The 25398-nt window shown below is 37.9% G+C and overlaps 3 protein-coding genes across 7 annotated transcripts in view; 1 reads left to right on the top strand and 2 right to left on the bottom strand.

Annotated features, from left to right (window-relative positions):
- Positions 1-6349, bottom strand: part of LOC145487502 (low-density lipoprotein receptor-related protein 4-like) — a 33035-nt gene extending 26686 nt beyond the window's left edge. The window contains exons 1-3 of one of the 5 annotated variants that reach the window (XM_081466320.1): positions 5724-6349; positions 1329-1440; positions 136-190 (exon numbers count right to left, since the gene is read on the bottom strand). The gene's annotated coding sequence lies outside the window, so the exon portion shown is untranslated. The other 4 variants (XM_081466328.1, XM_081466310.1, XM_081466341.1 and 1 more) reach the window with 4 other exon arrangements.
- A 1974-nt stretch (positions 6350-8323) lies between these two features.
- LOC145466223 (acid-sensing ion channel 1-like) lies at positions 8324-13993 on the top strand. The gene is made up of 10 exons (XM_081450259.1): positions 8324-8869; positions 9249-9500; positions 10531-10680; positions 11066-11118; positions 11413-11495; positions 11969-12034; positions 12359-12548; positions 12987-13078; positions 13675-13698; positions 13857-13993. Exons 1-10 carry the CDS (start codon positions 8324-8326, stop codon positions 13991-13993), a joined length of 1593 nt encoding a protein of 530 aa, XP_081306385.1.
- A 607-nt stretch (positions 13994-14600) lies between these two features.
- Positions 14601-24060, bottom strand: LOC145482969 (E3 ubiquitin-protein ligase CCNB1IP1-like). The gene is made up of 12 exons (XM_081461601.1): positions 23032-24060; positions 22911-22926; positions 20601-20660; positions 20453-20523; positions 19640-19714; positions 18160-18274; positions 17656-17676; positions 17168-17259; positions 16574-16596; positions 16135-16247; positions 15638-15688; positions 14601-15427 (listed from the first exon to the last, which is right to left on the bottom strand). The coding sequence occupies exons 1-12, from the start codon at positions 23092-23094 to the stop codon at positions 15258-15260; spliced, it is 870 nt and encodes a 289-aa protein (XP_081317727.1). The 5' UTR covers positions 23095-24060; the 3' UTR covers positions 14601-15257.
- Positions 24061-25398: the final 1338 nt, after the last annotated feature.

Below are 25398 nucleotides of genomic sequence, written 5' to 3'. Positions count from 1 at the left end.
GCGATCCAAAAGGGATTCAAACCATCTAATCAAAAGACTCGTTCTTACTGGGGAAGTAATCTTTCTTTATGTAAGTTGAGTGTATGAAGCACAAAGGAACATAGCAAAAGAGTACTGAGATAGGGAATAACCTACCTTAGTTGCTGAAATTGTACACGAACAGTACAAATAGACTTTATCTTGTCTTGCGCTAGCGAAATGAAAGAAACCAATGAATAAAAACCTAAACAAATTATAGGTAAAGAGGTCCACGCTTCAGTAATAAACTCTCGTAGACAGTACAAAGAAAATTTGCATTCCATTCTAGGGACAGCTGGAAGGCAAATCTATCTACGCAATAATATCTCGATGAAGACTGTGAATAACTCTATTAAACTTCATCTGAAAGTGTTACTTATAACGAGAAAAATATAGCATGCTGTTGGTTGGCGATGCTACAATATGTTCATTTGAATCAAGTCGCATTGTGTAAAACCTGCAAGATGCCGACAAACAATAGTTGTCGAGAGGTGCTGTTCAGATAAAGAATTTGAAATAACTACATAAACAAATTAAAGCTAAACTGTTCCACGCTTCAAAGATCCTGAAACAACCTCTCTTAGACAATATGTGGAAAATTTGCATTAAATTCTGGAGACAGCTTGGGGGCAAATCTATCTACGTAATAACGTTTTCGCTGAAGACTTACGTAACCTTTTTAAACATCATTTGAAAGTGCTACTTATAACGAGAGAAAGAAAGCATGCTGCTGAATGCAGTGCTAGAATGTGATACTTTACATTCCGAAATATTGCTCCATTGAATTTTCATGCCAAAGACCTGAATACAATGCACTTTAATTACTATTTAATAGCAATCATTTCAAAGGGATGCGTCTAACACGCAAATTTACCCTGTGAAAGATTGATGTTCTTTTCATAAACTTATAAATTTGCTTTCAAAGGTGTGAGTGGCACGGAAATTTATCTCGATGAGTCCGGAATCTTGTTCATCGATCTGAAGGAACGTTCAACTATGCGAGTTTGAGATATGTAGAAGTTAGCAACTTTATATCAGTGAGACTGCAAAACACAATAGCATTTCCTTGGATTGAATTTGCAAACAATGTAATTTCAGTTGTTTGTTTGAGCAGCAGGATGATCAGATTGACAGTTGGCCTGGGAAATTCTTCAGTGTATGTTGTGTGGTAAGTTAATCGTATGCTTGCCTCTTACACCAAGAGTGCTTTTACAGCTTAAAGACAATAGCAAAAACCTATTTTGTCTTACTTGGGTAACTAACTTAATTCTACCTGTTGCGTAGATTACAAGGAGCCAGATACAGCATACCTGAATTTGGGGCCCACGAGAATTTTGACTGTTATTTCGTCGGTTTGTAATCCAGGCGCTCTTACGTTGCAAGAACACGGACTTCTTAGTTGATCTGGTTAAACACAAATGCCTATAGTAGAAAATACACCACTCATACAATTTATAAGAACCTACATCCGGGACCCAAGTGACGTATATTTCATCTTCTAACAAATTAGGATATCGATCATGATGACATCATTCCCCCCTTTTTTTACTTTTTTTTTGTTTTGTTTTGTTTTGTTTTTTTGCAAACAATTACTTTATTTTCTGTACAATAAAAGGAAAATTACACGGTGACTTGACGATACGAGTTTTATTTTCTCGAGTTAACAACATTATTGTACCAATGCATCGAAAGTAATATTGACATCTTCGCGCCGCGAGGAGATATGTAATACCCTCCATTATATACCTATGCAGAGGTACGAACGTTTTTGTTGAAAAATGTTCTACGACTGAGCACAGCGAAAGGCCATGTTATGTTTTATAAACACCAATGAAATGCCAAACTATTTCACTTTCGCTACGAAAGGTTTCATTTAGTATGTAACTATAAGAACGGTGATCATTTCACGTGAACTTAATACTTTCTCGTATTTGAAGATATCATGTTTTCGCCGAATACTCACCTGGAACGCATTTCAGTGGTGTTTATATTATACATTGCTTAAATTCATCTAAAATGATTAGACAGTTGAGTGTTCAGCTTTATTTTGATAGATTTCTGTTTTTGGCATTTGGTGTTTAGCTTTCAGTTTCGAAATATCAGTGTTAGATTTCAAATTTTGTATTTTATAAGGTTTCGTTTTTTAGGTCCATGACAAACTTTAGTTTCCGTCGCTGCAATTTAGGTTTCAGTTTTCATGGAGCGTAGTAAGGATTGTGCATTTTCCTATTTATTATTCATGCTATTTTGTTGAATATTTTTTAATGTTTGCCATAAATACTGTTGACTGGAAAATGAATATTCTTCCTTTAGAAAAAAGCACAGTTTTTTCCAGAACTTTCTTTTTTCTCTGTTATTCTGTCCAATTGACCTATCCAAGTCTCTAACGAGCAAAATTTGGGCCGGTAAACGATCGTATGCATTTTTGGTTAAAGGGCGCCTGTAATACTGCCCGAGAAGTTTCTAAAAGACCCAAACTTGTCACGACATTGCTAAGGCATGTTAAGGGAAGTGTTCACAGCAAGATCTCATCTTTCAAAGAATACTTTTTTTGCCATATTGCTGTGAATAAGATGATGAATAAAACATTTCCGTTTATGTTTTCTTGACTCACAAGAAATATGTTGTCCAAATTCATTTAATTAAAGTGCGCAAGAGGTTTAAAGAGCAAAACAATGGCTGTGCATATGCGTTATAAATCTTCGACACTTCTTTGCCGTCCTCTACAAAACAAGAACGTGAACATAAACCAAGTTCTGCGTATCCTGAGGAATGCGAACGACGATGCATATTTAGCCCGAACACGTTTTTAGAGCCATTGGCGTACTGAACAGATCTCGACAATTGCGAACTTTCGCCGGTAAAAGATAAATTCATTATTGACTAGGCTTCGTCCTCGGCGTTGTCATCGTCGTAGTTATTTAAGCTCCCTAATATCAAAATGTTGTCCAACAAAATGCGGTTAATTTACTTTTGGGTAAGATAAAGTTGACATCCAGCCGACGTGGCGTGTTAAAAGTTGCTGATTTATCGATAAGCCACTGGTAAGGGAATAACAAACGTTATTTCATAGTTAGCAGGAAAACATTATCTTGGTATTGCAGCTAAAATGCATTGGGGAAACCACTTATTGCGGGCGCAAGAAGAGCCCGCGACCTATCTTGTGCGCCTTTTCTCGATTTTGGAGCAAATTTGCTCTCCCAAAATCGATCGATAAATCTTCGTAAACCAATCAGAATCCATTTCCATGCGAACAAGAATATTTTAAAAGATGGCCGCCGAGTCGGCTAGTGTGCTAGATCTTCAAAATCAGAGTTTTGCATCATTGAAGTGTTAATGTATTTTAAAAGATTGAAAATGGAAAGAAACAGTTTTAAAGAATACTCAGTTCTCAGTCAAAAGAAGAGCAGTAACCAATGTACAGTTTGGCCCTGACTCGATTTTTGCTTTGTTCGGGTGGACTTCCATGGTGATTGTAAAGCGCTATTGATCAGAATATGTAATATGCACTATATCAACTGGTAAATTATTATTTTTATTAAGAATGTATGGAATGCAAAGAAAGCGATTTTATCACGCGCATCACGCGTATTTGGACCTTGGATCACGTGAAACTCAAGCATAGCAGCATGTCAACTTGGGACTTTTCCTGTTCAGTGTTCATGTCGCGTTTAAAGTCCACCTCGAGCGAGTTGTTATCTGTTCTCGTCATTGGAGTCGAGCGAGCTGTGATCTGTTCTCGTCCTGTGGAGTAATGCGAGTTGTGATCTGTTCTCGTCCTTAGAGTCGAGCGAGTTGTGATCTGCTTTCGTCTTGGAGTTGTAAAGTTAAGTATAGCGTGACAAAGCGCGACAAACAAATGATTTATGTGTAAAAGCCTTTGTGACCAAAAAAAAAAAAAAAAGCACGCAATTACAGCGTTTAAGTAAGACTAAACAAAACAAAACGACAAAGCTAGTGTATCATGGAATTTTATACTGCAGGTGACTGTTTCATAGGTTTAGTGAAATTGCTCATTGCAACACCTCCACGTACACTTTTGAGCACATAAATTGGCAAAAAGGAAAAGGGGTTGCTGCTGAACGTTTAAGCTACCCTTATGGGCAAATATTTTAGCCCTGCGAAGCAGAACATCTTACTTCAGGCCCCAAAATATGTCATGACCCCAAAAACCATGTATAACGCACCTATTAAAAATTAATCTCAATGCGCCACTGATTACAACTTAGAACAACTCTGACACATTTTCAAAGCACTAAGCATCGTCCTCGCCCGCATTTCCTGACGTTTGGTTATTACTAGTAAATGATATTAACAAAGGGTGATAAAGTTCTCTTCGTGATATGTAAGCGATAATTATTGTCCAAACACAATGAATTGTATAGAGTGTGACCCCCCGGACTGTTGTCATGACTTGTTATCTTCAGTTACCTAATGATTATGTTAAAATTTGAATTTATTATAGCACTATCTTATGCAATAACAATGACAATGCTAACAAAGGACTAGCGTGACCACAAATCTTTTGCAACAAACCCTTCACAAAATGTTGACCTTCTCTTAGGATATTTCAAGTGTTCCATTTAAAATATAAAACTGAACACGAATTTACTTTAAGATAGCACTGCGTCAATTGCAAGTATAAAGCACGCAATGCCCTTTAACACACTGGGAATTCAATTTGATGTTTGTTCTGCATAAAAGCAATTAAATTGTCAATTTAATCACGTCCCTGATTAGTCGAGAACTTATTTTTCTGTGACATAATCGATGCATTAGTAACAGAGATAGTTAGACTATTCGTTCAGCCTGGACTATGTCGTTTTCATCTTTTTTGTCGCAATTTTGGCCGTTTGAATACACATTGTAATTATTTTTTTATTATTTATGTAGCTATTATTACTTCTATCTCAAGCCCGGTGTCATGGCAGACACAGATACAGTGACGTAAAATAAGAGCATTTAAGTAAACATGGTTTTGCTAACGCGGCTGGTCTCAATCACAGCCTCGAGGCAACAGTCGAGGTTTTCAAAGGACAAAATCAAAGAACTGGAAGTGAGTCAAGATTGAAGGTTGTCAGCTTTTGAAAAACGGATTAATGACTGAGTCAGCCTGCCATATCTATTCACGGACTGACTATTAAAACACAACCCGTGACATTGACCCGAAAAGATGCAGTTTTACAAAGTAAACACTCGAATGGAAAACTTAACTACGCAATAATGTTTTCGGAGAAAGTTACAAGAAAAAAAAAAATAGGTGTCTCTATAAAAGAGGTTTTCAAGTTGTTAACATGAGGCCATTCAACTTTCCAAGAAAATGAAGAATAGTTGTGAATCAGTTTATATTCGCCTCCATTGTTCCAGCGATCCATGTTTAAATTATAAGATCATTCCGTAATTAACATGCACACACCTATAGATATGCTCATACTGCACTAACCTAGATTTTTCTAGAAGTACATCAAAAGATCTATAGCTACAAGTTAGTTAAATGCAACTTTGTAAAAGTAACTTCATACAGCCAATTGGTTAAGCTTGAAAAAAAAACCTGATTATTGATCTTTAAAGCGATCCAAAAGGGATTCAAACCATCTAATCTAAAGACTCATTCTCACTGGGGAAGTAATCTTGCTTTATGTAAGTAGAGTGTACGAAGCACAAAGGAAGATAGCTATAGAGTACTGAGAGAGGGAATGACCTACCTTAGTTGCTGAAATTGCACACGAGAAATGAACAGTACAAACAGACTTTATCTTGTCCTGCGCTTGTGAAATGATGCAAAGCAAAGACACTTAAAATTGAAAGAGAACAATGAATAATAACCTGAACTGTCAGTCTTTGTGCCCGACACCACACATCAGGAAAGATGGACAGCTGAAGTTTACCGAGAATTCCACCATCCAATTACATTTTCTATTTGTCAAACAGCCAGTTGCCCAGGCGAGCTATTTTTAAGTCTTGCCGTTAGACAGTGTTTTCCAAGCAGTTAGTGTAAAGGTTTTGAAAATAACGGCCCCCCGAAATCAGCGACAAAGATTCCACGGTTGTTAGAAATACGTGTGTTTTTCAAAGCGGAAAATGTCAATCAAAATGCATATGTCAGAATCATTCTGAAAAAGTTGATAAGGAAATGCTACATAAAATAATACAAGTGGCAATAAACCGCTGCTGAACTCAGAAAAAATGTGATGAAAGAGTGTTTATAAGGTCTAAACTTATCTGGGAATCAGAAACATTTCCACTGATCATGAAACAAATCACTTAGCGAGTAAACAGTGTCAACTCAATTAATTCAATTAATAACGAGCTATTCGCACGGTCAAAAAAAAAAAAAAAACAATGATAAAGAACGATTGACTGAACTTACACGACTTCACTTGAGTCTGCTGTGGTAGTTGGATAATTAAGCAGTTCAATACATGCTTGATTTATAAATGATTTTCTTCACGAGCAGGATCACGTGAGTGCTGACGCGGCGCAATGGAATCACAATCCTCTATAGGAAAAAAACTTTACCACAATGCCATACGAGCCTTACACAGTCCATAAAGTACAAGGAAAGCCATACTTTTGCAATATTTGTCCCTATGCTAACGATATTGTGTATACTCGGTTTTCGGATTTTCGAACTCTTCTACATGTTTTTATGAGCGTTTTTTAAGTTTTCGTGCGTTGAGAATAATGGGTAAATGTATTAATCGCCATCTTTTTTTTTCCTACGGATGATAGCTCTTAGCCAAGAGGTCGCGGATTCGAGTCCCCACAGACGCAAGGACAACTTTTACTTTCTTCTTTTCGCCCATTTTTACCTTCTGTTATTAACTTTTTAGTTTTACATTTCACTTTAAGGTGGCTCAGAACAGTTTCCAGCAGTTATATTTTGATGGGTCATTGTAACCACTTTTTATTACTTGATGTTACAATCATGGTATCACAAAACTTCCTAATCATTGGTAAACACGTTTTTATCAATTTTGTGTCACAATAGGTTACCATAGCAACAGTATGACCTGCTAGAAACACCCTTAATTTCAGCTTTTGGGGGCTTACAATTCAAAAACGGCACGGTGAAAATTTTTTTATATATTATCAAATTTTAATAAGCATAATAAGACGTAACTTCTGGCCAAGTTTAAAAAAAAATCTGTGAATAGGGTTCAGAGCCACCTTAAAGTGTTGAAAATTTAAGGTGGCTCTGAACCCTATGTACAGTTGTTTTAAAAAACTTCGCCAAAAGTTGCGTTTTATCATGCTTATCAAAATTGATAATACAAAAAAAAATTACCTTACCGTTTTTGAAGTATAAGCCCCTAAAGCTGAAATAAAGGGTGTTTTTGGCCGGTCATACTGCTGCTATGGTAACCTATTGTGTCACCAAATTGATAACAACGTGTTCACCAATGATTAAGCAGTGTTTTTATACCATGAATGTAGCATCAAAAGATAAAGAGTGGTTATAATGACCCATCAGAATCTAAGTTCTAAGTTCAGCGTTTTCCTTACCGTTTCCTTTCTTTAATACATCGTGTGGAGCTTTTGATCATTCGCACATTCGTTCAAAATTTTGGATCTCAGTACTCAACACTCGAAGCTCTTAAATTAAGAATTTGTATTAGCTTTAGATAAAGAAGTCGACACAGAGGTCTTAACGTGTTTGTCTGTAGCCTTTGTTTGAAGAGCGTTGGAAGAGCATTTGAAGAGGGAATGCAACGTCACAACTGTAACTCAACGTCTCTCAACGCGCAACCTACTGAAGTCTCGTGTTAATGTCTGATGAGACATGAAAACGAGACAGACTGTAAACACACACAGCAAGGATAAACATTTCCCGCTCTTGCCCAGATTAGTATGCCACTTCGCTCTGCTGCACCTGCAGTGATAGAGAAAAACGAATCCTGGTTTCAACGATTTTTCCAATTCTGAAGTAGTAGGTTGACCTCATTCGAGGCAGAAACATGATATGAAACATGGGATTCAGTTGTTTGATCTTATACCATGTTGCTTCTGAACTATCTAAATTACGAAAAAAAAAGCTTTGTGTACCTTTAACAGCTGGGAAACCATTTCAACGCTTTTTCTTAATTTTAAACGCGATTAAATATTCATGATAAATCGTCAAATCGGAAACACCCAAATTTCAGTTCGAATAAAGCGAGTGCAGGCAGTCAATCCGTAATGAATATACAACTGCAAGATTTTACAGACTTCTTGTTTTAAGAATACTTCAAAGCCAACAGCAACGTCAACAAGATTTAAAGGTTTAATAATTTAAAGGCGCAGGTCTGTTCAAAGCCTGGAGGAAATGACGACTGATGTTCAAATCAACGCGGAGGAGAAAGAAGGTGAAAGTTCAGAGACAAGTGATGTAAAGGATATCGGACTGCTGAGTGAATTTGCTTCATATACCACTCTACACGGCCTTCACTTTGTAGCAGGTCCATTCATGTTAATCCGGCGGATATTGTGGGCTATTTTGGTGGTTGTAGGGGCTGGCTTGTTAATTTCGCTATGCATTGAAAGGTACGGCAAGCTCGCTGCAAAAGATACTGTAACCACGAGGGAGCATCAAAGCGATAAACTGATCCCGTTTCCGGCCGTAACAGTTTGCAACCTTAACATGCTTCGCAAAGATAAAATCATTGGAACAGAGGCGCAGATATTCATGGACAGCTTGGCGAAAGTGCACTCAAAAGAGAAGTTGATAAACGATAGCAATGAGACATTTACTTTGGATCTCGACAAGGTAGTGAGGGAGGCGGGCCATAACATATCAGAGATGCTTTTGGATTGTACTTTTCAGCAGAAACCTTGTTCCTCAAATGAATTTTTCACCGCAGTGTTTCCAAAGGTAAAGTTAATTGGGTTTTTTTTTTTTTTTCAAACGTGTTGCTATACACTTTGGCCTAAATACTTACTAATAAAAGAATAATTTAGATGAAAATCTTTATGAAACATTAGAGATATTGAGCATACCTTTTTTATTTCTAATTCATAAGTTGGGTTATAAGGACAGTTCCAAATCTCCTTGAAAGCATGAACTCGGCACGGAAGCGAACAGTACCCATAATCACTGTGGTTGGAATAGTTTTCATGTTGAATGACCTTTTTCAGGGGATTTTGCACAGGCACTAAAGCACTTTTTGAAGTTAAGAAAACACATTTACGAATTGCTCTCAATTTTGCAATGTATTTGTTTCCATATATATATTTTTTTCCTTTTCCGCTAGCGTGGCCTGTGCTATACGTTCAGTTCTGGGAAGCCAGGATATCCATCACGTCTTATAAATGCGGCTGGTAGAGCGAATGCGTTGATTCTCTCCCTAATGGCGCAACCAAATCAGTATTACGGGCCGTACAGCACAGACAGTACCGGGTTTCGTGTGTTGATTCACGATCAAAACGAATGGCCAGATGTTGAAAACCACGGGATGGACATCTCGCCTGGGATTTTGGCTGCAATTCCCATCAAACGACACAAGGTATTGATTATCACTGTCCGCGGGAAGAAAATCCAAAACAAATCCAGTTTAATTCAGTTAGTTCATATCTACCAAAATTATTGATCTCCATAAATAACTCTTTCTCTTATTTTTTTAAAGACGTCCATACAATTGCTAGTTTATTTTACTCTATGCAAATTCACAACGTACAGCTGCACGTGAACCTACGAGATGATGAAAATGAACCTTTATGTTAGAGACAAAAAGTTCTTCAACAAATTGGGTCAGAAAGTTTTCTCAGCTGTCACAACGCAGCAAGCACGAAAGCAAAACAAGCAATAGTATTTTAATTATGTTCCTATCTGTAAGGAATAGGTCAAGGTACTCAATCAGGCTTTCAGGCTAAATGCGAGTTCTACTGCATTTGGCAGTACGCGTGAGGAATGGAAAAAAATTAAAAAATTCTTGGAGGTAACTGGCGGCTCTAAACCTTAAGATAATCAGTAAAACTGTTTGCCTCAGCAGGTATTTAATTTTACATAAACTTTTTTTTTAAAGTTTGATCAACAACAGCGACTCATACCTATTTTTTTTGTTATAACTACTAACAGATAGATAAAGATAATTGATAAGTCGAGGGAAAATAATAGATCCGAGGTCAGATGGCGCTAGTTTCCAGAAGAATGAATTTTAATTTGCACAATCGTCGTGAATGATATCAAGCGATAGGAAAAGTCACTTACAGCAGATTACTAGGAATATAAGGTTGGCAAGAGTAGTATACCTGCTTTTTGGACACTGCTCTTCATAAAGTGGGCTATAATTCTTGGATCAAGTCAAAAATAAAGCGGCGAAAAACAGAGAAGTAGGCGGATCAGTTTCTAGATAACTTATGGAGGAGTAAATTACGTCGGAAAGATCACAGACAGAGGACGTACGTAGGGACTAAAAACATGTCAGCATGTTAGAAAAACAATTATTATTATTTGACATACGTGGTTTGAGAGCAGGCCTTTCGTCAAACGCGCCATGTCGTATTTTTGTTTTTTACTTTTCGAAATTCTTTTAGATCACTGAGAAAACGATTCATATCATTAAGATGGCTTTAACCAACTCTTTCGGTATTGAAGCCGTGTTGAACGTTTGTTCCGCTCTGAAAGAGCGAAGAGATTTTACAGGTTCTTCGCTGCAGACGATTATAACTGTTCTCGAACAATGGGTTGGTCCGATTAAACTCAAGTTTTTTTGGCATGTAGACATTGCTTCTTTCCAACGTAATTTATTCCTTCATAATTATGGAGACTTATCAGGTTTCTATTTATGATACCCACTTTATGTACATTATTTCTTAGAAGACAGGGATAATTGCAATAGCTCCACACTACCGAAAAGTAAAACAAAAGAAATAAAATAATAATAAAAAAAGGAAACGGGAGGAAAACAAAACAAAATAAAAAGACAGTAATTCACTGGTCTCTAATTCATTATTCAAACTTGTACATAATTAAAAGTAAAATTAAAGAACGTAAGAAAAATCCAAATTATTTATTTTTATCACTTTTTAGTACATGTGCAATTAAAGGTTAATTCATACATGATTTCAGATTATTCGTCTGCCAACTCCATACAAGTCAAGATGTGGAGAAAAGCAGCTCAGGTATTTCCAGAATTACTCCCACAGTGCCTGCTTCTTTGAGTGCCTGACAAGAACTGTGGTCGATAAATGTCATTGCCGGTTATTAGGGACGGATCTGTTAGGTAGTGCATAGATTATATAAATGTTTGATATATATTTGTGTTTAATCTGCGGCGCAGTGGTCTAATGGTTGCGCTGGACTCCGGATTTAGCGGTCCGAGTTCGAGGCCTGACCGGTGTCACCGTCCCGCATTCTTGACACTTTCAACTGCAAGGGCCCCGCATATACTCTCATAGTGCCCCTTCCCACCCTAGAATATACACGGGTATCGTGGATTTGTTAAGTCACATGAAAAAACGCAGTGAAGTAGCATTTGATGGATTAAAATCCCATCCAGGTAAGTCCTCAATACTGCTAACCACTCCAAAGCAAAGAAACAGGAGTTACCGCCAAGGCGTTTGAGCCACTCGAATGAGGAGCTTGTTAGTTTTTACCACGTGAACCTTCAGTTGTGCAATCTATCGATTTGTAAAGGAGTGACACGTTCCACAATTTATTATTGAGGGCCTCCCAGGGGATTTTGGGGAACAAGGAAACATGATCATTTGTTTCAAGGGAACAACGGATAACTTTAGGATTAATTTGAGGGGAAAATAAAGGAATGTCGCCTCTATTAAAGGGAACTTTGAGAAAAAAAACTTTAAGGAACAATGGAATTTATTTATAGGGACAAGGGAGAAAAAGTGAAATTTTCAAGGGATCAAGAGAACATGGCATCCCCCCCACCCCGCCCCGCCCACATGGCAGGCCCTCGTTACTATTGTATCATAAGGGAATGATGCATTTTTCTGTCTTTTTCTTTATTTAAAGATGAACTGAACGCTACCAGGTATTGTGGACCAAAAGAATTTGTCTCTTGTGCGGGAGATATTGAAAGTAAGGAAGGAATCAAATCGGAAAATAAACTTTTGTCAGATTGTTTTCATACTGTTGACAAAAAGTATAAACAAGAAATAAATTACAATATTTAGAGAGGAAGTAATAATAAACGAAATAGTTTGTGTGCATTGTTGTTAGAAGGGCTCATGCTTTCCAGCGCTAATCAATGATAAGTTTGCTTATCGAGAACGAGTTTGCTTTTACTTATTGTCAAGCGTTAGACATGATTGATTGACTGACTGATTGATTGATTGATTGACTAACTGATTGATTGATTGACAAATCGATTGATTGACTGATTGATTGACTGATTGATTGCAGGTAATTTGCTCTTGGATAGTACCAGTTGTGAATGTCCCCTGGAATGTGAAAAAGTCTCATATGATGTACAGGTGTTCAGTTCTACTTTTCCATCCAAAACCTATAATACAACCGCGGCATTCAAAAAGTTTATGCTTTCTACAGGTCAAGGCTCGGAAGGGGACGGAGGCAATTTTCAAGATACAATTAGGTGAGACACTTTACCCTTGTAACCTCAATCCACGAAATTGTAGTTGATACTATGCAACGTCAAAATCTTAGCGCAAGACTGATATTGAATAGGGTGTAAAGAACAGTCGTATGAATCAAAGAACCGTCAATAACCTAGAATGCAGTAAGAAGAACGTGCTTGAAAAAAACTGAAAACTGACCCGGGAAAAAACAACACTGAAATAACCGAAACTAACGGATGTAGAAGCTCTTTTCACTCTAACTTGTGAGTGAAGACAGATAATCATTGGTACCAACTCACTTACTGCTTGCAGGAGTTCAATTCTTTACAATAAAATACGAAAAACAGAACAGGTTCCCCCCACCCCCCATATATCTTGCACACCCGCCATTGGCAACACTTTACAGGAGTGTGAATCGCTAACATTTATTCTATAAAACCTCTTTCAATTTCTAGACAAAATGTTGCAAAAGTTCAGATATTTTACGGAACAACTGCCATGCAGATTACCATAGAACAGCCAGCTTACAGCATCAACGATTTTGGGGGTAAGTCTAATCATTTTGTATTTTGACTCCTCACTCCAGTCTCCTCTTGGGGACTAAGAACTATCTTTCGGCGCTGGAATTTCTGGGGTCGCTTGGGAAACTAGTCCGAGGTATATATGATTGATCGATGGTTATCAATGGCAACCATGCAGTCCCATAATTTTGAGCACCGGTAGCAGAGAAAACTCTACTGCAAGTTCCTAAATTGACGAACACACTTTTGTTTAAATGGGATGATAATATGAGGTGATGTTATTGACCTGCAAGACGTGTTTTACGAAAGAGAAACGAATTAACTATTCATCAGATCCCAGTGTTTTTGCAAGCGATCATTTGGAATCGAACCTTTAACAGAGGTCATACATGCTTGCATAACAATTTGGCCATTAGAGACAATGGTACAATCACAGTCTTTGGGGTTTTATATTCATTTTCCACCATGTTCCTGAGGTATACAGTTTTCATTACTATGATAGCATTCTACTTCAAAATTAAATTGAGCTCGAGATTTCTGAGGTGATATTTGATGGAGCCAAAGGCCTTATCAACTGTCACCTCATAAAAATCTTGAGCTCATAATCCAATTGTTTTTGCAGAATATCCACGAGTCACCGACACTGGTGAATATTTGTTTTAGTTTATACCTCACAAGCTGAACAACTAGCGGACCAAAAGGTTACTTCATTTCTTACAGTAGAAACATGTAACATTTTGTTTCTCTTGAAGTGCTCGGAAGTAAATAGAATTCTACCAATGATTTATATTTTCTGTCTTCCAGCGGATATTGGCGGAAGCATGGGGCTTTTCCTAGGATGTAGCTTGCTGACATTGTGCGAGTTCGTGGATTTGTTTCTGATGTTCTGCCTAACAAGAATTTCCTTTCGTCGACGACCAGTAGTTCATGCCTCTCAGTAATCAAAGAAAGCCTTTTTCCTCGTCAAATTTCCAAAACTTTATTATTTATATAAGCTATAATTTGAAGTCCTTTATTTGAAGTGCCTAGATATCAAGCAACAGCTGTAGGCTCCTACAATATGCCCAAAGATTTTGGAATTCTTATTTTGGTTGTAAAAGATAGATTGCTTTGGTACATTTTAAGGCGACAAACAAAACTCAATTTGAATACAGTTTTTAATTATACGTACCAATTTAGGTTAGTTACCTGGGCCTCAGTTAATAACTAACAGAACTCCTAGAAGGCTTTCAAGAGGCACTTCAATAATATTAAAATTCTAACACGGTACCGCGACTTACGGCGCTGATTATCAATTAGATTATGAGCGCGAAACTTTTTATCGCGTGATATTTGACGAGGGCGTAATCCAAGTCAACTATCACGCATAGAAATCGAGAGCGAATAGTCTAATTGTTTCAGTATAAATCTACTAGTCGTTCAAAACTTTATCTACATCTTCTTCGCAGACACCTCGAAAACGTAAAGAAGCGGCCGTCATTTTGTTAGCAAGGGCACACTGCTTCGCTACTTACTATCTACAACAGAACAAATAGTGAGTATCGTAGCCAATCAGAGAACGGCATTCGTGATAGAACGCTAGTGGATTTATACTGAAACAAGATAAATTATTGACTCATCCCTCAACCATGGTGTTTTTTCTTTGGCTTTATCACTTTAAGCCTCGGCGCCATGAAGGAATTTTAATATTCGAAAATGACTTATTTGACAGTTCAAAGATCACATGACTTGTACCTGCGTTCTAGTTGTACTTAGTATGTACCTCTAGTATGAGACTAAGAAATGAATAAGTACATAGAAATCAAGCGTTTAGCAAGCATAAGTTTCCTTGCCCCGTGGAACTTAGCTTTCGAATACTATACACTTCAAGCCAGAAGTGATGTGTTAGGACAAGTCTTTGGTGGCTTTGGTATCCTATTAAAAATATTGCATCATTACAAAAGACACCAAATCATTTCTAAAAATTTAACAAAAGTAGACTCAAATGGTATGTTAAAGCGACCAAATACTTTCTTTTTTAATTTACCTTTATCATTCCAGACAACTTAACAGAATTGTTGACCCCTAATATATATATTTGTTACATCCTTCATAGGTAAATTAAAGGGTTTTTAAAAAACCTGGTAGATAAACTTTGATAAAAATCTCAACCAAAACCTCCCTTAGAGAGGTTAGTAAAACTACGTGCATCACAAGTCAGCCCAGTTAGTCTTTGTTATTTCCTTTCTGCCCCAGTCTCTTGCTGATTCCAGGCGTTCCCGTGAAATCAAGAGTAAACTTGCGAGACGCTGCGTCCGTATCATTCAACGGTCTGAGACTCGGAGTGGAGACTCGGGCTGACCCCGGAACTGGAGGATCAAATACATGAAATTCCCCTGAAGGACAAAAATGTGCACTGCGTAAAGCAGAATTATATCAAGAAATCACAAGAGCTTCTTCCGTTTTTAGAAAATGGTGTAGTGTTTTTTCTCTTGGCAAAATAGGTGGAGTGTAATGGAAAACTCTCATTACAAGGGGTAGTTACTTAATAATACTGTAAAAATCTTTGATTTTTACTAAAGACTGTGCTACTTGCGTTTACTTACTTTCGGCAGGGTATCTGACATCAGTAGAACTGGCAGTGCGTCGAAGCAAGTCTAAGGAAATTTATTGAAACGAGAATGTTAGATACCGTATTTTTAAAACAGTATTGTTACAAATAACTTAGCTTTCATATATTCTTTGCACAAAAAGAGGTTTGCATGCAATAATCTCGATTAGTTCTGTATATGCGAGGCGTGTTGTGTAAGATTGAAACTCAGATAAAGGCATAAACTTTGATGGATAAATCGGTCATGTAAGTGTACCCTCTTCTCAGTATTGGTTTCCGGGATGATAGAAGCACCATTGGCGCTATTTTACCACCGTATGAAAGCAGAAGCAAAACCCACCACGAAAGTGATGAATTTTACGCATTCTTTTAGAATATAAAACTAATAAAATTTGATGTCTTCTGCAGAATACTTTGGAGGCAAGGAATCATTTCAGTTTTCAAAAAGCAACTGTCTGGTATACCATGGATATTTTTTTTTGTTCAATTTACCTTCACCTGTTCCGAGAGGTATTTCGAATACGTGCTTCATCTGTCCTCCCAAACCACGGGACTCAAGAAAGTGTTCTTCGCGTCCCTCTAGGACTGATGGTGTTATGGTTTTTCTGGTATAAAAAGCACAAATTTACACATAATCACTAAAACACCGACAAACCTAAACTAAGTACATTATGACGGAATACAGTTTCTTCGAATTAACGTCACATTGTGATAGGAAAGCGTCCTAGCCCCAACACAGTACGAGCTAGGAAGTTGGCAAGGTTGGAAAACAGAGGCCAACGCTCTAACTACCAATTTGGTCTGAACGAGCAGATATTTTAAATGAAACTTACCATTTAGTTTACATATCTTATTTACAGGTGCACACTCACACCTGGATGTAACATAAATATGTTGCAAGTGTTATATTGAATAAAGTCTTTGCGCTTACCTTCTGAGCGAGTCGTACATTGCCTGTTTTTCAGTAAAAAAAGAGACCAGACACTTTTTTAGAGGAATTGTATTAAAAAGACATTTAGTAATTGCCCTGGTATCAATCGTAGTACGCTAATAAATTTACGTTGTTTTAACTCTTAGAGCTTCATAAGAAAGAGGCAAAACTAAAATCGAAATTACGATATCTGCGCGAAAATAAATAACAATGCAATAATAATAGCAATAATGCAACAATGGCGATTTGTTTAAAAATCAACACTTTCAATGCTGCAACTCTGATTCTTTTAGAAATCTCTTCCTTTTGGTATGGATATCAAGAACGACAAAGGCACAGTTACGGAAAACAAAACGCACACAGTTGGTTAAAAACGCAAGAGTTAGTTTAAAAATACCTCAACAGTTCGTGTGAACTTGAGTAATTGCAAGTTTCATACACTAGAGCACCAACGGCAAATTAGCACAAGTTGCATCGTGACGTCATTAACATGGCGCCGCTCAAAACATCTAATCGTCCAATCACAACGCTGACGTTAGAAAACCAACAGTTTTTAAGACTATGGGACACTGAGCTACACATAAAGTAATTCACCTGAAGTTTGAGATACTGTCGATTTTTCTCCATCAGTTTCTCTGATAATTCATTATAGCGTTTTTTCGTGTCGTCTAGCTCCTTCTTGTCATCTGCATTGAACAAAAATATTGTTTTATGGCCTCTTTCGAAGTAAAGGTAATTTTTCAGATCGCAACTTGATATCCAGTCTCAGAATTTCAGACCGAGATTGTTTGTACTGGTACATTGGACTACAAAGTTACAACTGATGAAACAACCACTTTTCTTCCCCCAAGAATTCAGAGTCCTTGGTCTCTAAAAGAGAATTTTATACCCGCACGCTAATATGAAAGCTTTCTAACTACTCACACTAATTTATCATTTGAAAACAAAAACTGTAACTTTGCCAAGTAAGGGCACATATCCTTTAATACCTAGCTAACTGTTAACACGCCTGGTCAACACCATGATACTGACTAATACTAATATCTAAGAAAGTCACTTAATATGAACTGAGAAATACTTACTTGACGTTTGCGATCTTAATGCTGTTCGCGTCATTAAATGCAGTCAAGGAAAAAAATAAATTGAACACACGTAACAATCCGTTGGTACGACGGTGCACTTAGCAAAAAATTCAACCAAGATAGTGGGGTTTATGTCTTTTTCCCTCAGTTAACATGATTTACATCTCACCCCTGATACAAACGGGCCATTAACCATCAATGAGTTAACTTGAAAGTTTTTTTTTTTCCTCTCTCTTTCTTCCAATTCCGATTCTGTCAATTGATATGTTTTCCAGCAGAATTATATAATTAATTTCTTCTGCATGTCAGACAGCTATCTCCTACAGAACCTATCAACGAATTCACTAAAATGGACACTCTCTTCGTTACATCATAAGACACTGCTTCCGACAACTCCAGCTCAGTCCACCCTTAAAACTCGGAGCTGGCTTTCCAATGAAAAAAAGACAACTTGACAATTGTAAACACGACCTACAAAAAGACTTAACTCTAAGAAAAGGATACAGTTGAGTTCCGCTTGAAGTTTTGAAAGAACCTGATTATAGTACTGTTCTAATTGAGTCGTCTTCTCTTTTGCCTTGCTAGCTACATAGTCCTGATACATTTTCTCCTGGTGGGTCTACAAAAACCAGAAAACATACGTGAAAACACTCATCACAGCTGGCTTTGGGTTAGGGTCAGGTCAGTAGAGAAGCACAATGCAGTTTGAGCCCTGCGCTTTAAAATTCATCAGGATCAGTCGGTATTGACATCAATAATCATATAGCTGCATCAACATCCAATATTGCCGACAGATCTATTTTTTAATTAATTCTTGCCAACTGTCCAATTTAAAATAAACTGGATAGTTTTTGCTCGAACGTTTAATTTAGCTTTGAACAAACTGTCCAGTATGAGGAAAATCTAGATACTTTCCAGCAACCAATCAAATGTCAAGATAAATAAAAGAACCGAGTATTGGCCAATCAGGTTGCAGCTATTATCACTGCCATCAAACGTCAGCGAGCGATTGTAGCCCGCTAAGTTTTATTAGGTTTTGATAATGGCGGAATTTCCCGACTTTTCTCTCCACCCTTTTGACGTCTGAAACTTTGAAATGGAGTCTTCAGCTAGGTTTTCAGAGATAGATCCTACTGATTTACTCGAAATGAGGTAGAATAATCACGACGAGAACTCTCAAAGAAGCACAAAAACCTGGGTTAACGTGCTTGACCTGTAGCGTGCTGAGCGAAGCGAAGTGAGAAAGCTTGAGGAGATTCCCGAAGAAGAGCTTGACGACGTTCTTTACCGATTTTATACAGAGATAAGACAGCAAAACGGAGATAAATACGAGCCAGATAGCCTTGCTGTTATGCAAGGCTCCTTAGACCGCCACCTAAAGAACAACGGCAAACTAGTTACAGCATACTACGAGACCGTAAGTTCGCCATGAATGTTCATCTGTTTTTGGATGCTTTATAATTAATAGGTAATAGGACTACATGCTTGCCCAATTTGGAAATAACTGGATTCAAAAAATTCCTCGGACTGCCAAATTGGACTCGGCCTACGCCCTCGTCCAATTTGGCAGTCCTCGGAATTTTTCTCATCCAATTATTTTCAAATTGGACAGCACGTAGTACTATTACATATACAAATTTATCACTTCATTCCTTTAGAACCAAATGGGACATCTTTTAACTCTCTTAAAGATATAGAAAATCTTTTCCACGGAAACAAAAAGCACAACAGTTACTAACAATGAATCACAACCTCACGTTTTACATCGAACTGATTCAGTGCAAGCACGGAGAAATTAGTAAGTGTAAAAATACAATGTAATGCGTAATGTAAATTTTCTGATTGATTGCACGAGTTTCTGGTGAAAAATTTGAACCATATCGACCACAAAGACGACGTACATGTAAACGTGATTCTAAAAACACCTCTAAAATTATTAGCCACTAATATTTAATTGTGGAGAACGTTAAAAACACAAGAATACTTGGTATGTCCAAAATGCCAAAGCCCGTGAACAAATCTCCATAATAACTTCAGGTTTCTGGCCAGCCAACACCATCTACAATAACAACATGTAACATACAGGTAGGTGAAGTCTGTAATCAGCTCATGAAGTGACTTGAAGGGTTGTTACCCCTTTGGGTGGGGTACTAGTCAATAACAGGGTCCCTCCCTTCCCCCGAAGCATTTTGTCAGATTTCTCCAGCAGTTCAGTGATTTGAAGAATTGCACTGAGACAACTCTAATCGTAACTTTAGACGTAAACTGCCCCAAATTGCGATAACAAACCATGATGTGGTTGCTTGTGCTGGTGCTTCAATGTGAGCCTGCCCAAAGGCTAGCCAGGGGGAGAGGGTATTCCCTTATATGAACTATATAGGTATGTGCGGCCCCAAAGGGCATGGCACTTTAGCCGTTTTGGTCAGAAATAGGGTATCGATCTTGACCATTTTAGTCTCAATTGGGGTATAGTTTCTGCACTGACTGTAGTCTTGAATTGGGTATGGCTTTTAAGAAGAAGCAACTTTTTATAAGACCATCAACAAGAGCCTTTAACATTCATCTGAACTAGGGAACTAATTGTAAGGCAAGTCTTAAATAGGGTTGTGAATTTCTGGTCAGGTCATAAACAGGGTAGGGAAAATTGCAGATTTTGGTCATAAAGACGGTAAGGGTTCTGGAAAGTGGGCCCCACACCCCCCCATTTTTTTCTGGCAGTACCACCTCCCCCCCCCCGCCCCCCCCCTGGTGTGGTTGGTAGTGTAAGCAGTTTAGATCTCAATGGAAATGAACTTACTGATTTGAATTGTTCAGAGGCCTGCAGATCAACACGAATGACATCAAATTTGGCAGACAGATTAGTTTCACCTAGTGAAGAGAAAAAACATATTACATTCAAATGCCAATTTAGAAAGGTTATGACCAATCTGTGTACTGGTACTTACATGCAGGGCACACAAGGCTCTTGTTAAATTCTCTTGTTCCATCTTCGTCACAAAATATATCTTTCTCAACATCAAGGGCATGAACAAGAAAACAACATTTGGGATTTTATTTTTATTGGGATAAAGGCAAAGTAATTGTATGGCTTGCTCTGCCAGTGAACAGGATGAACTAAATCTTGACTCCCACTGTAATTGGCCAACTAAATGAGCAAGAGCAGGCCACCTGGCCATCTGGGGATGACTTACTGTGCCCTGCAATGAAATGGCAGTCTAATAGTAGTAACAGCAATAACGGTTTTCTCTCCACTCCTGGAACATTTTTGGGAAAGGCAGGAGGGACATAACTTGCAGTCTGGATAAGCAATCACTTCAAAACCTTATTTTCTCAAATAGATGGCCAGACTGTACTGCAGGATGGGGCACTGGATAGAAAGAAGAGTACACTGGGTACCCTTACCAGTCCCCACCCATTGCCGGGCCTTGTTTCACCTGCCTCCCACCTTCTCCCCACCCATACCACTGCAATCTGAAAGTCCTGTCTGGTACCATAACCAAAGTTATGGTTCATAACCAAATGCTCCACCCTTACTTTTCCACATCTGGAGACCGGGGGGGGGGGGGGGGGGGTGACTTCACTATCAAAATGAGGATGCTTGTAAGAAATTTTGAAAAGAACTCCTAAAAAATACAGAATCTTATTTCACCCTTAGCATCTAGCGAATGTAAAGAAGACATAAACTGCCACTAGCATATCTTAACAGCAACAAAGACAACTCTTTCAAACACATACAGCTACCCGAAAAGATTTGTCAAGGCATTGTTAATTTGTTAAAGCATAAATGAAACTTAATATAAGAATTCATGAAGCTCTGTATGTTTACAGTAATGCAAATGAGAGAAAATATGGAAAGTTGCATAATTAACCAAAAATATCATGAACAAGTATTGACCAAGCATCTCTAATGTATTGGCCAAGTGTTGGTGTTTTTGCCAACTATGGTTGTACTTCACAGAAGACGAAATGGATCATGTTTAGTGTAGGTACTGTCGGCTGACAAAATGGACCAATAATCTTTATATCAACCAACACTCCGTCGATACATCACCAAGTAGCGGTCGACACTCAGCCAATACACAGCTGATATATTGGCTGACAGTCAGTCAAGTGTAGGTTGAGTATAGATCAAGTATCGGTGAAATGTCAATCGAGTATCAGTAGATATATTGACCATTACTCAACCGACACTCGACTGACACACATATCGGCTGGCCCACTGTTTTGACCGGCACATGACCTTTACCCAACTGACACTCGACCAATACTCAATTGACACTCAGCTGACTGTCAGCCAAAATATTGGCCATGTATCGGTTGACACTTGGCCTATACAAGGCCAATACTTGGCCAACATATCGACCGAGTATCGGTCGATAGAGTCGGCTAACACTACCTGTAGTAAACATGACCTGATCGAACAACAAAGTGAGTCAGTCAATAATTTACCAACTGTAGACCATGTCTCTACCAGCATGTCAACCAAGAGACAACTGATTCTCAATCACATCTCAGTGGGTTGGTCATTTGCTATCTGTGAGATGGGCTAGCAGTTTTAGTAGGGAGCCTTCTTTTCCAATGGGTGGGCCTGGGGGGTTCATTTTAAAAATAATCTGCTCAATGATTCATGTTACTGGAAGTTTAACCAAAAGCTTTCTTTAGCACAATGTTCTGAAAAAGCAATTCACTGAAACCAGTTCTACGTGGTCCACCTTATACTCCATTAATTGCACAATAGGGACTACTTGGACAACTCATCAGAAATAGACAAGTTTGCTATTATGATAAATAACATACAAATACTTGTAGTGTTAAGAGTAACAAGAAGTTAAATACACAAAGTGGACATTATTCAAGAAAATATGCATTGGAATGGGCTAGAAAATGAGACAAACGTTTTGCTTTTTTCAAGCTAAAGAGCAGTTCACAATAAAATTGACATAATAAAATTCATACATGGACAAAAATAATCACTGGAGATTTAGCAGATTTATATGATTGGTTTACCTGTGAATTAGTTGAGACCCCTCATTAAGCAATGAAGAATTACAAAGCAATTCTTTTGCCTTACACTGTGGCTGCATTACAACCGAAATGTAAAAAACAAAGTTGTGTTTTGTGTACTATGTGGCCAAAAAGCAAACACTGCTGTTCAGTTTTGATGGCCCTATTAATATAGCCTTTGTCCTTTAAGAATTAAACAGTTATACATCAAATATTTTTCTTAAGGTCAAATGCTACATTAAAAAGGATACGAGAGCATGATGTTACCTAAAAATTACAAATGTAAATTGCTAGAATTACAAACATATTTCAAAGAAAAAATTGAGCAACAGTTTTACATAATATAATATTAACTGTTTTAAAATTTCTTACCCAAGCATGTGTATTCAGCCTTGTTCTACATTTTCTAAAGTTGCAAAGAAGATCATTATCCATACTATGCTGTGTGGTGGAATTTGACTTTTCTCAATCTTTCATCAAAACCTACAAAAAGATAAGATAAGATAATAAATTGGTGTCACGAACAAGGAGCCCTTTCTTCCAACTTCATTAAGCGTTCATTAGGTTTTGTAAATTCACAAGGATCCGAGGTATTTTTTTTATTGTCTAAACCCTTATCCCACCCCACAAAAGAAACCAATGGTCCATTTTTATACTACATACTCACATGTCTACAGGACAATTTATTTAAACACAATTATACATACTGCCATATGTAATTGTCATTAAGGATAACTTTCGTCGTGGAATTTTAAGCTTATTAGCAATATTTTCGTCAAAACCTGATTCGGTTGTCAACTGTATAGTGATATGCTTCTGATAATATACACAACTGTAATCAATTCTCGTGGAATCCTACTGCCCTACGTGAAATTATTGCAACGGATTGAAATATCATCATCGGTTCCAATTAAACTAAAACGTTCTAAGCTAAAATAAAACCTGTAAGCTCTTACATTGAGAAGAAATTTGGCCTCGTGATCTCGAAATTGATTGTGAACACGTCACTCTGTGGGCTGGAAGTTTGTCTTGACCTCTACGCTTTTCTCACGGTGCTTTACATCGTTAATAAAAGTTTAAGGCTGGTGTTATATGAACGGGGACACAACCAAGTCCTTAGAGATAATTCTTACCGTAGTTTGGCCCTGAAGGATAAATCTTCGCTCCACAAAATATGTGTAATTGTCGTGGAAATACAATTCAACGAAAGCAAAATTTCGCGGGCTAGATGACGCATGCTCAAACACAGGCTCGTCTCATTCTTTCTCGGCCAATATCGTTCCGAGTGCCCAGCGTTTTATTAGGTTCGAACGATGGTGCGAACTACTAAGTTTTAGGAAGTAAAATACTTCGAATCGTCAAACTGTACGAAAACCGTAGAGACTAAAAATGATCCCGCAGGAGAAAGAGTGAGGGCATGAATCATATTTTCGTTTTTTGTTGTTATTCTTTTACTGGTAAGTATTTAGAATAAATCTTTAGATGAGGTATGCTAACATTTTAGGCTACAAACTTTTGTTTGATTTAAATCAAGAGATTATCAAGGTTAAATCAAGAGATTATCAAGAGATTATCTCTTGCTTTAGAGGGATTACCTTGGGTAGAAGACCTATATGGGGGATTCACTCTCTTACCTTGATTCAAAAAGCCCACTAGCAACGGTTACCGCTTGGTCTATTTAAGTAACAGCTGTGGCAACTGTCCGCTACTATTTGTCCAAACTCTGACAACTTTGACAACTGCTTCGAATCCATAATAAACAATTCGGTCCTCGGATAAGCAATGCCAATGCAATGGTTTAACAGATCGACTAGCCGAGGTCCGTTTTCATATCTCGACTTTTCAGCTGACATAATCGAACTCTAAATTTTCTTTAAAAAATTTAAAAAAAAATTTCGTCGTAAGATGCAACATATCAGTATGTAAATTCCAAACCAGGGTTATATAAACTCCAGATAACTGCTATCCCTTTTCCGGGTTATGGCTTGTATTTTGCGCTTGGCGTTCGGCCTCAGATCTCCCTTGTCGCATTTAACCTGAACATAGTTGTTCCCGTCAAAGAATGAACAACGCTACCCAGCAGACTAATCACCAACAAGTGTTAACAAAACCAACTATACTATTCGCTGCGCATTGATTTATCCGGTAGATAGCATTTCTATAAAACCGCGACAGGTTACACCAGCATGACCATGAAAATTCACTCAACTTGTCGAAACTTGAGACATTCTGTCGTAGCTCTAGGTTACCGGAGCTGAACTTCATCCCTAACTCGTCGAATGAGAAACCAAAAACAATCGGGAAAAGAAAATTTCTGCGCAATCACTGAGTCTCGCCCCTAGCGTTTACGTGACGACTTTTTCTCTTGTTGCACCTACGTAGGCGGACAGCTCACTCTGAGTCGCTTTGCGGTGTACTCCCGACCTTTTATGACTCAAGCTCAAACTAGCTCGACTCGACTTTTAAAACAATTGAACGCTACCAGAATTTGCCTAGGAGAAAATTAATAGTCCTAAGGGACTGTGCAATAATTGCCTGGATGGTGGGGGAGGTGGGACTGGGAAATGGGTAAAATATGCCCCAAAACTAAGTCATAAAGCAAAAATTAATTTCAGCCTCCCCCCCCCCTCACACAATGATGATATTAAGGCTAACCCCACCTCCCCTGAAAAAGTCTCCTCCCATTGATTCCCTCATATCTAGTTTACTTGTTGAAGTTCTTCCTCCGTTACAAACATC

This window comes from Orbicella franksi, chromosome 1 (genome assembly GCF_964199315.1).
Source record: "Orbicella franksi chromosome 1, jaOrbFran1.1, whole genome shotgun sequence".
In the NCBI taxonomy this organism is placed as follows: domain Eukaryota; kingdom Metazoa; phylum Cnidaria; class Anthozoa; order Scleractinia; family Merulinidae; genus Orbicella; species Orbicella franksi.
The sequence above is the reverse complement of the archived record's forward strand: the minus strand, read 5'-3'. Positions and strand labels throughout refer to the sequence as shown.

Excerpts from the sequence above, each read along its gene's own strand:
- LOC145466223 (XM_081450259.1), top strand. The coding sequence starts at position 8,324 with ATGACGACTGATGTTCAAATCAACGCGGAGGAGAAAGAAGGTGAAAGT. Across the intron at positions 12,549-12,986 it reads AATTTTCAAGATACAATTAG|ACAAAATGTTGCAAAAGTTC; the intron begins GTGAGACACTTT and ends TTCAATTTCTAG. Across the intron at positions 13,699-13,856 it reads TCCACGAGTCACCGACACTG|CGGATATTGGCGGAAGCATG; the intron begins GTGAATATTTGT and ends TCTGTCTTCCAG.
- LOC145482969 (XM_081461601.1), bottom strand. The coding sequence starts at position 23,094 with ATGGATAATGATCTTCTTTGCAACTTTAGAAAATGTAGAACAAGGCTG. Across the intron at positions 19,715-20,452 it reads CCTCTGAACAATTCAAATCA|ATGGTGTTGGCTGGCCAGAA; the intron begins GTAAGTTCATTT and ends TTGTTATTGTAG. Across the intron at positions 18,275-19,639 it reads TGGCATTTTGGACATACCAA|ACCCACCAGGAGAAAATGTA; the intron begins GTATTCTTGTGT and ends TGGTTTTTGTAG.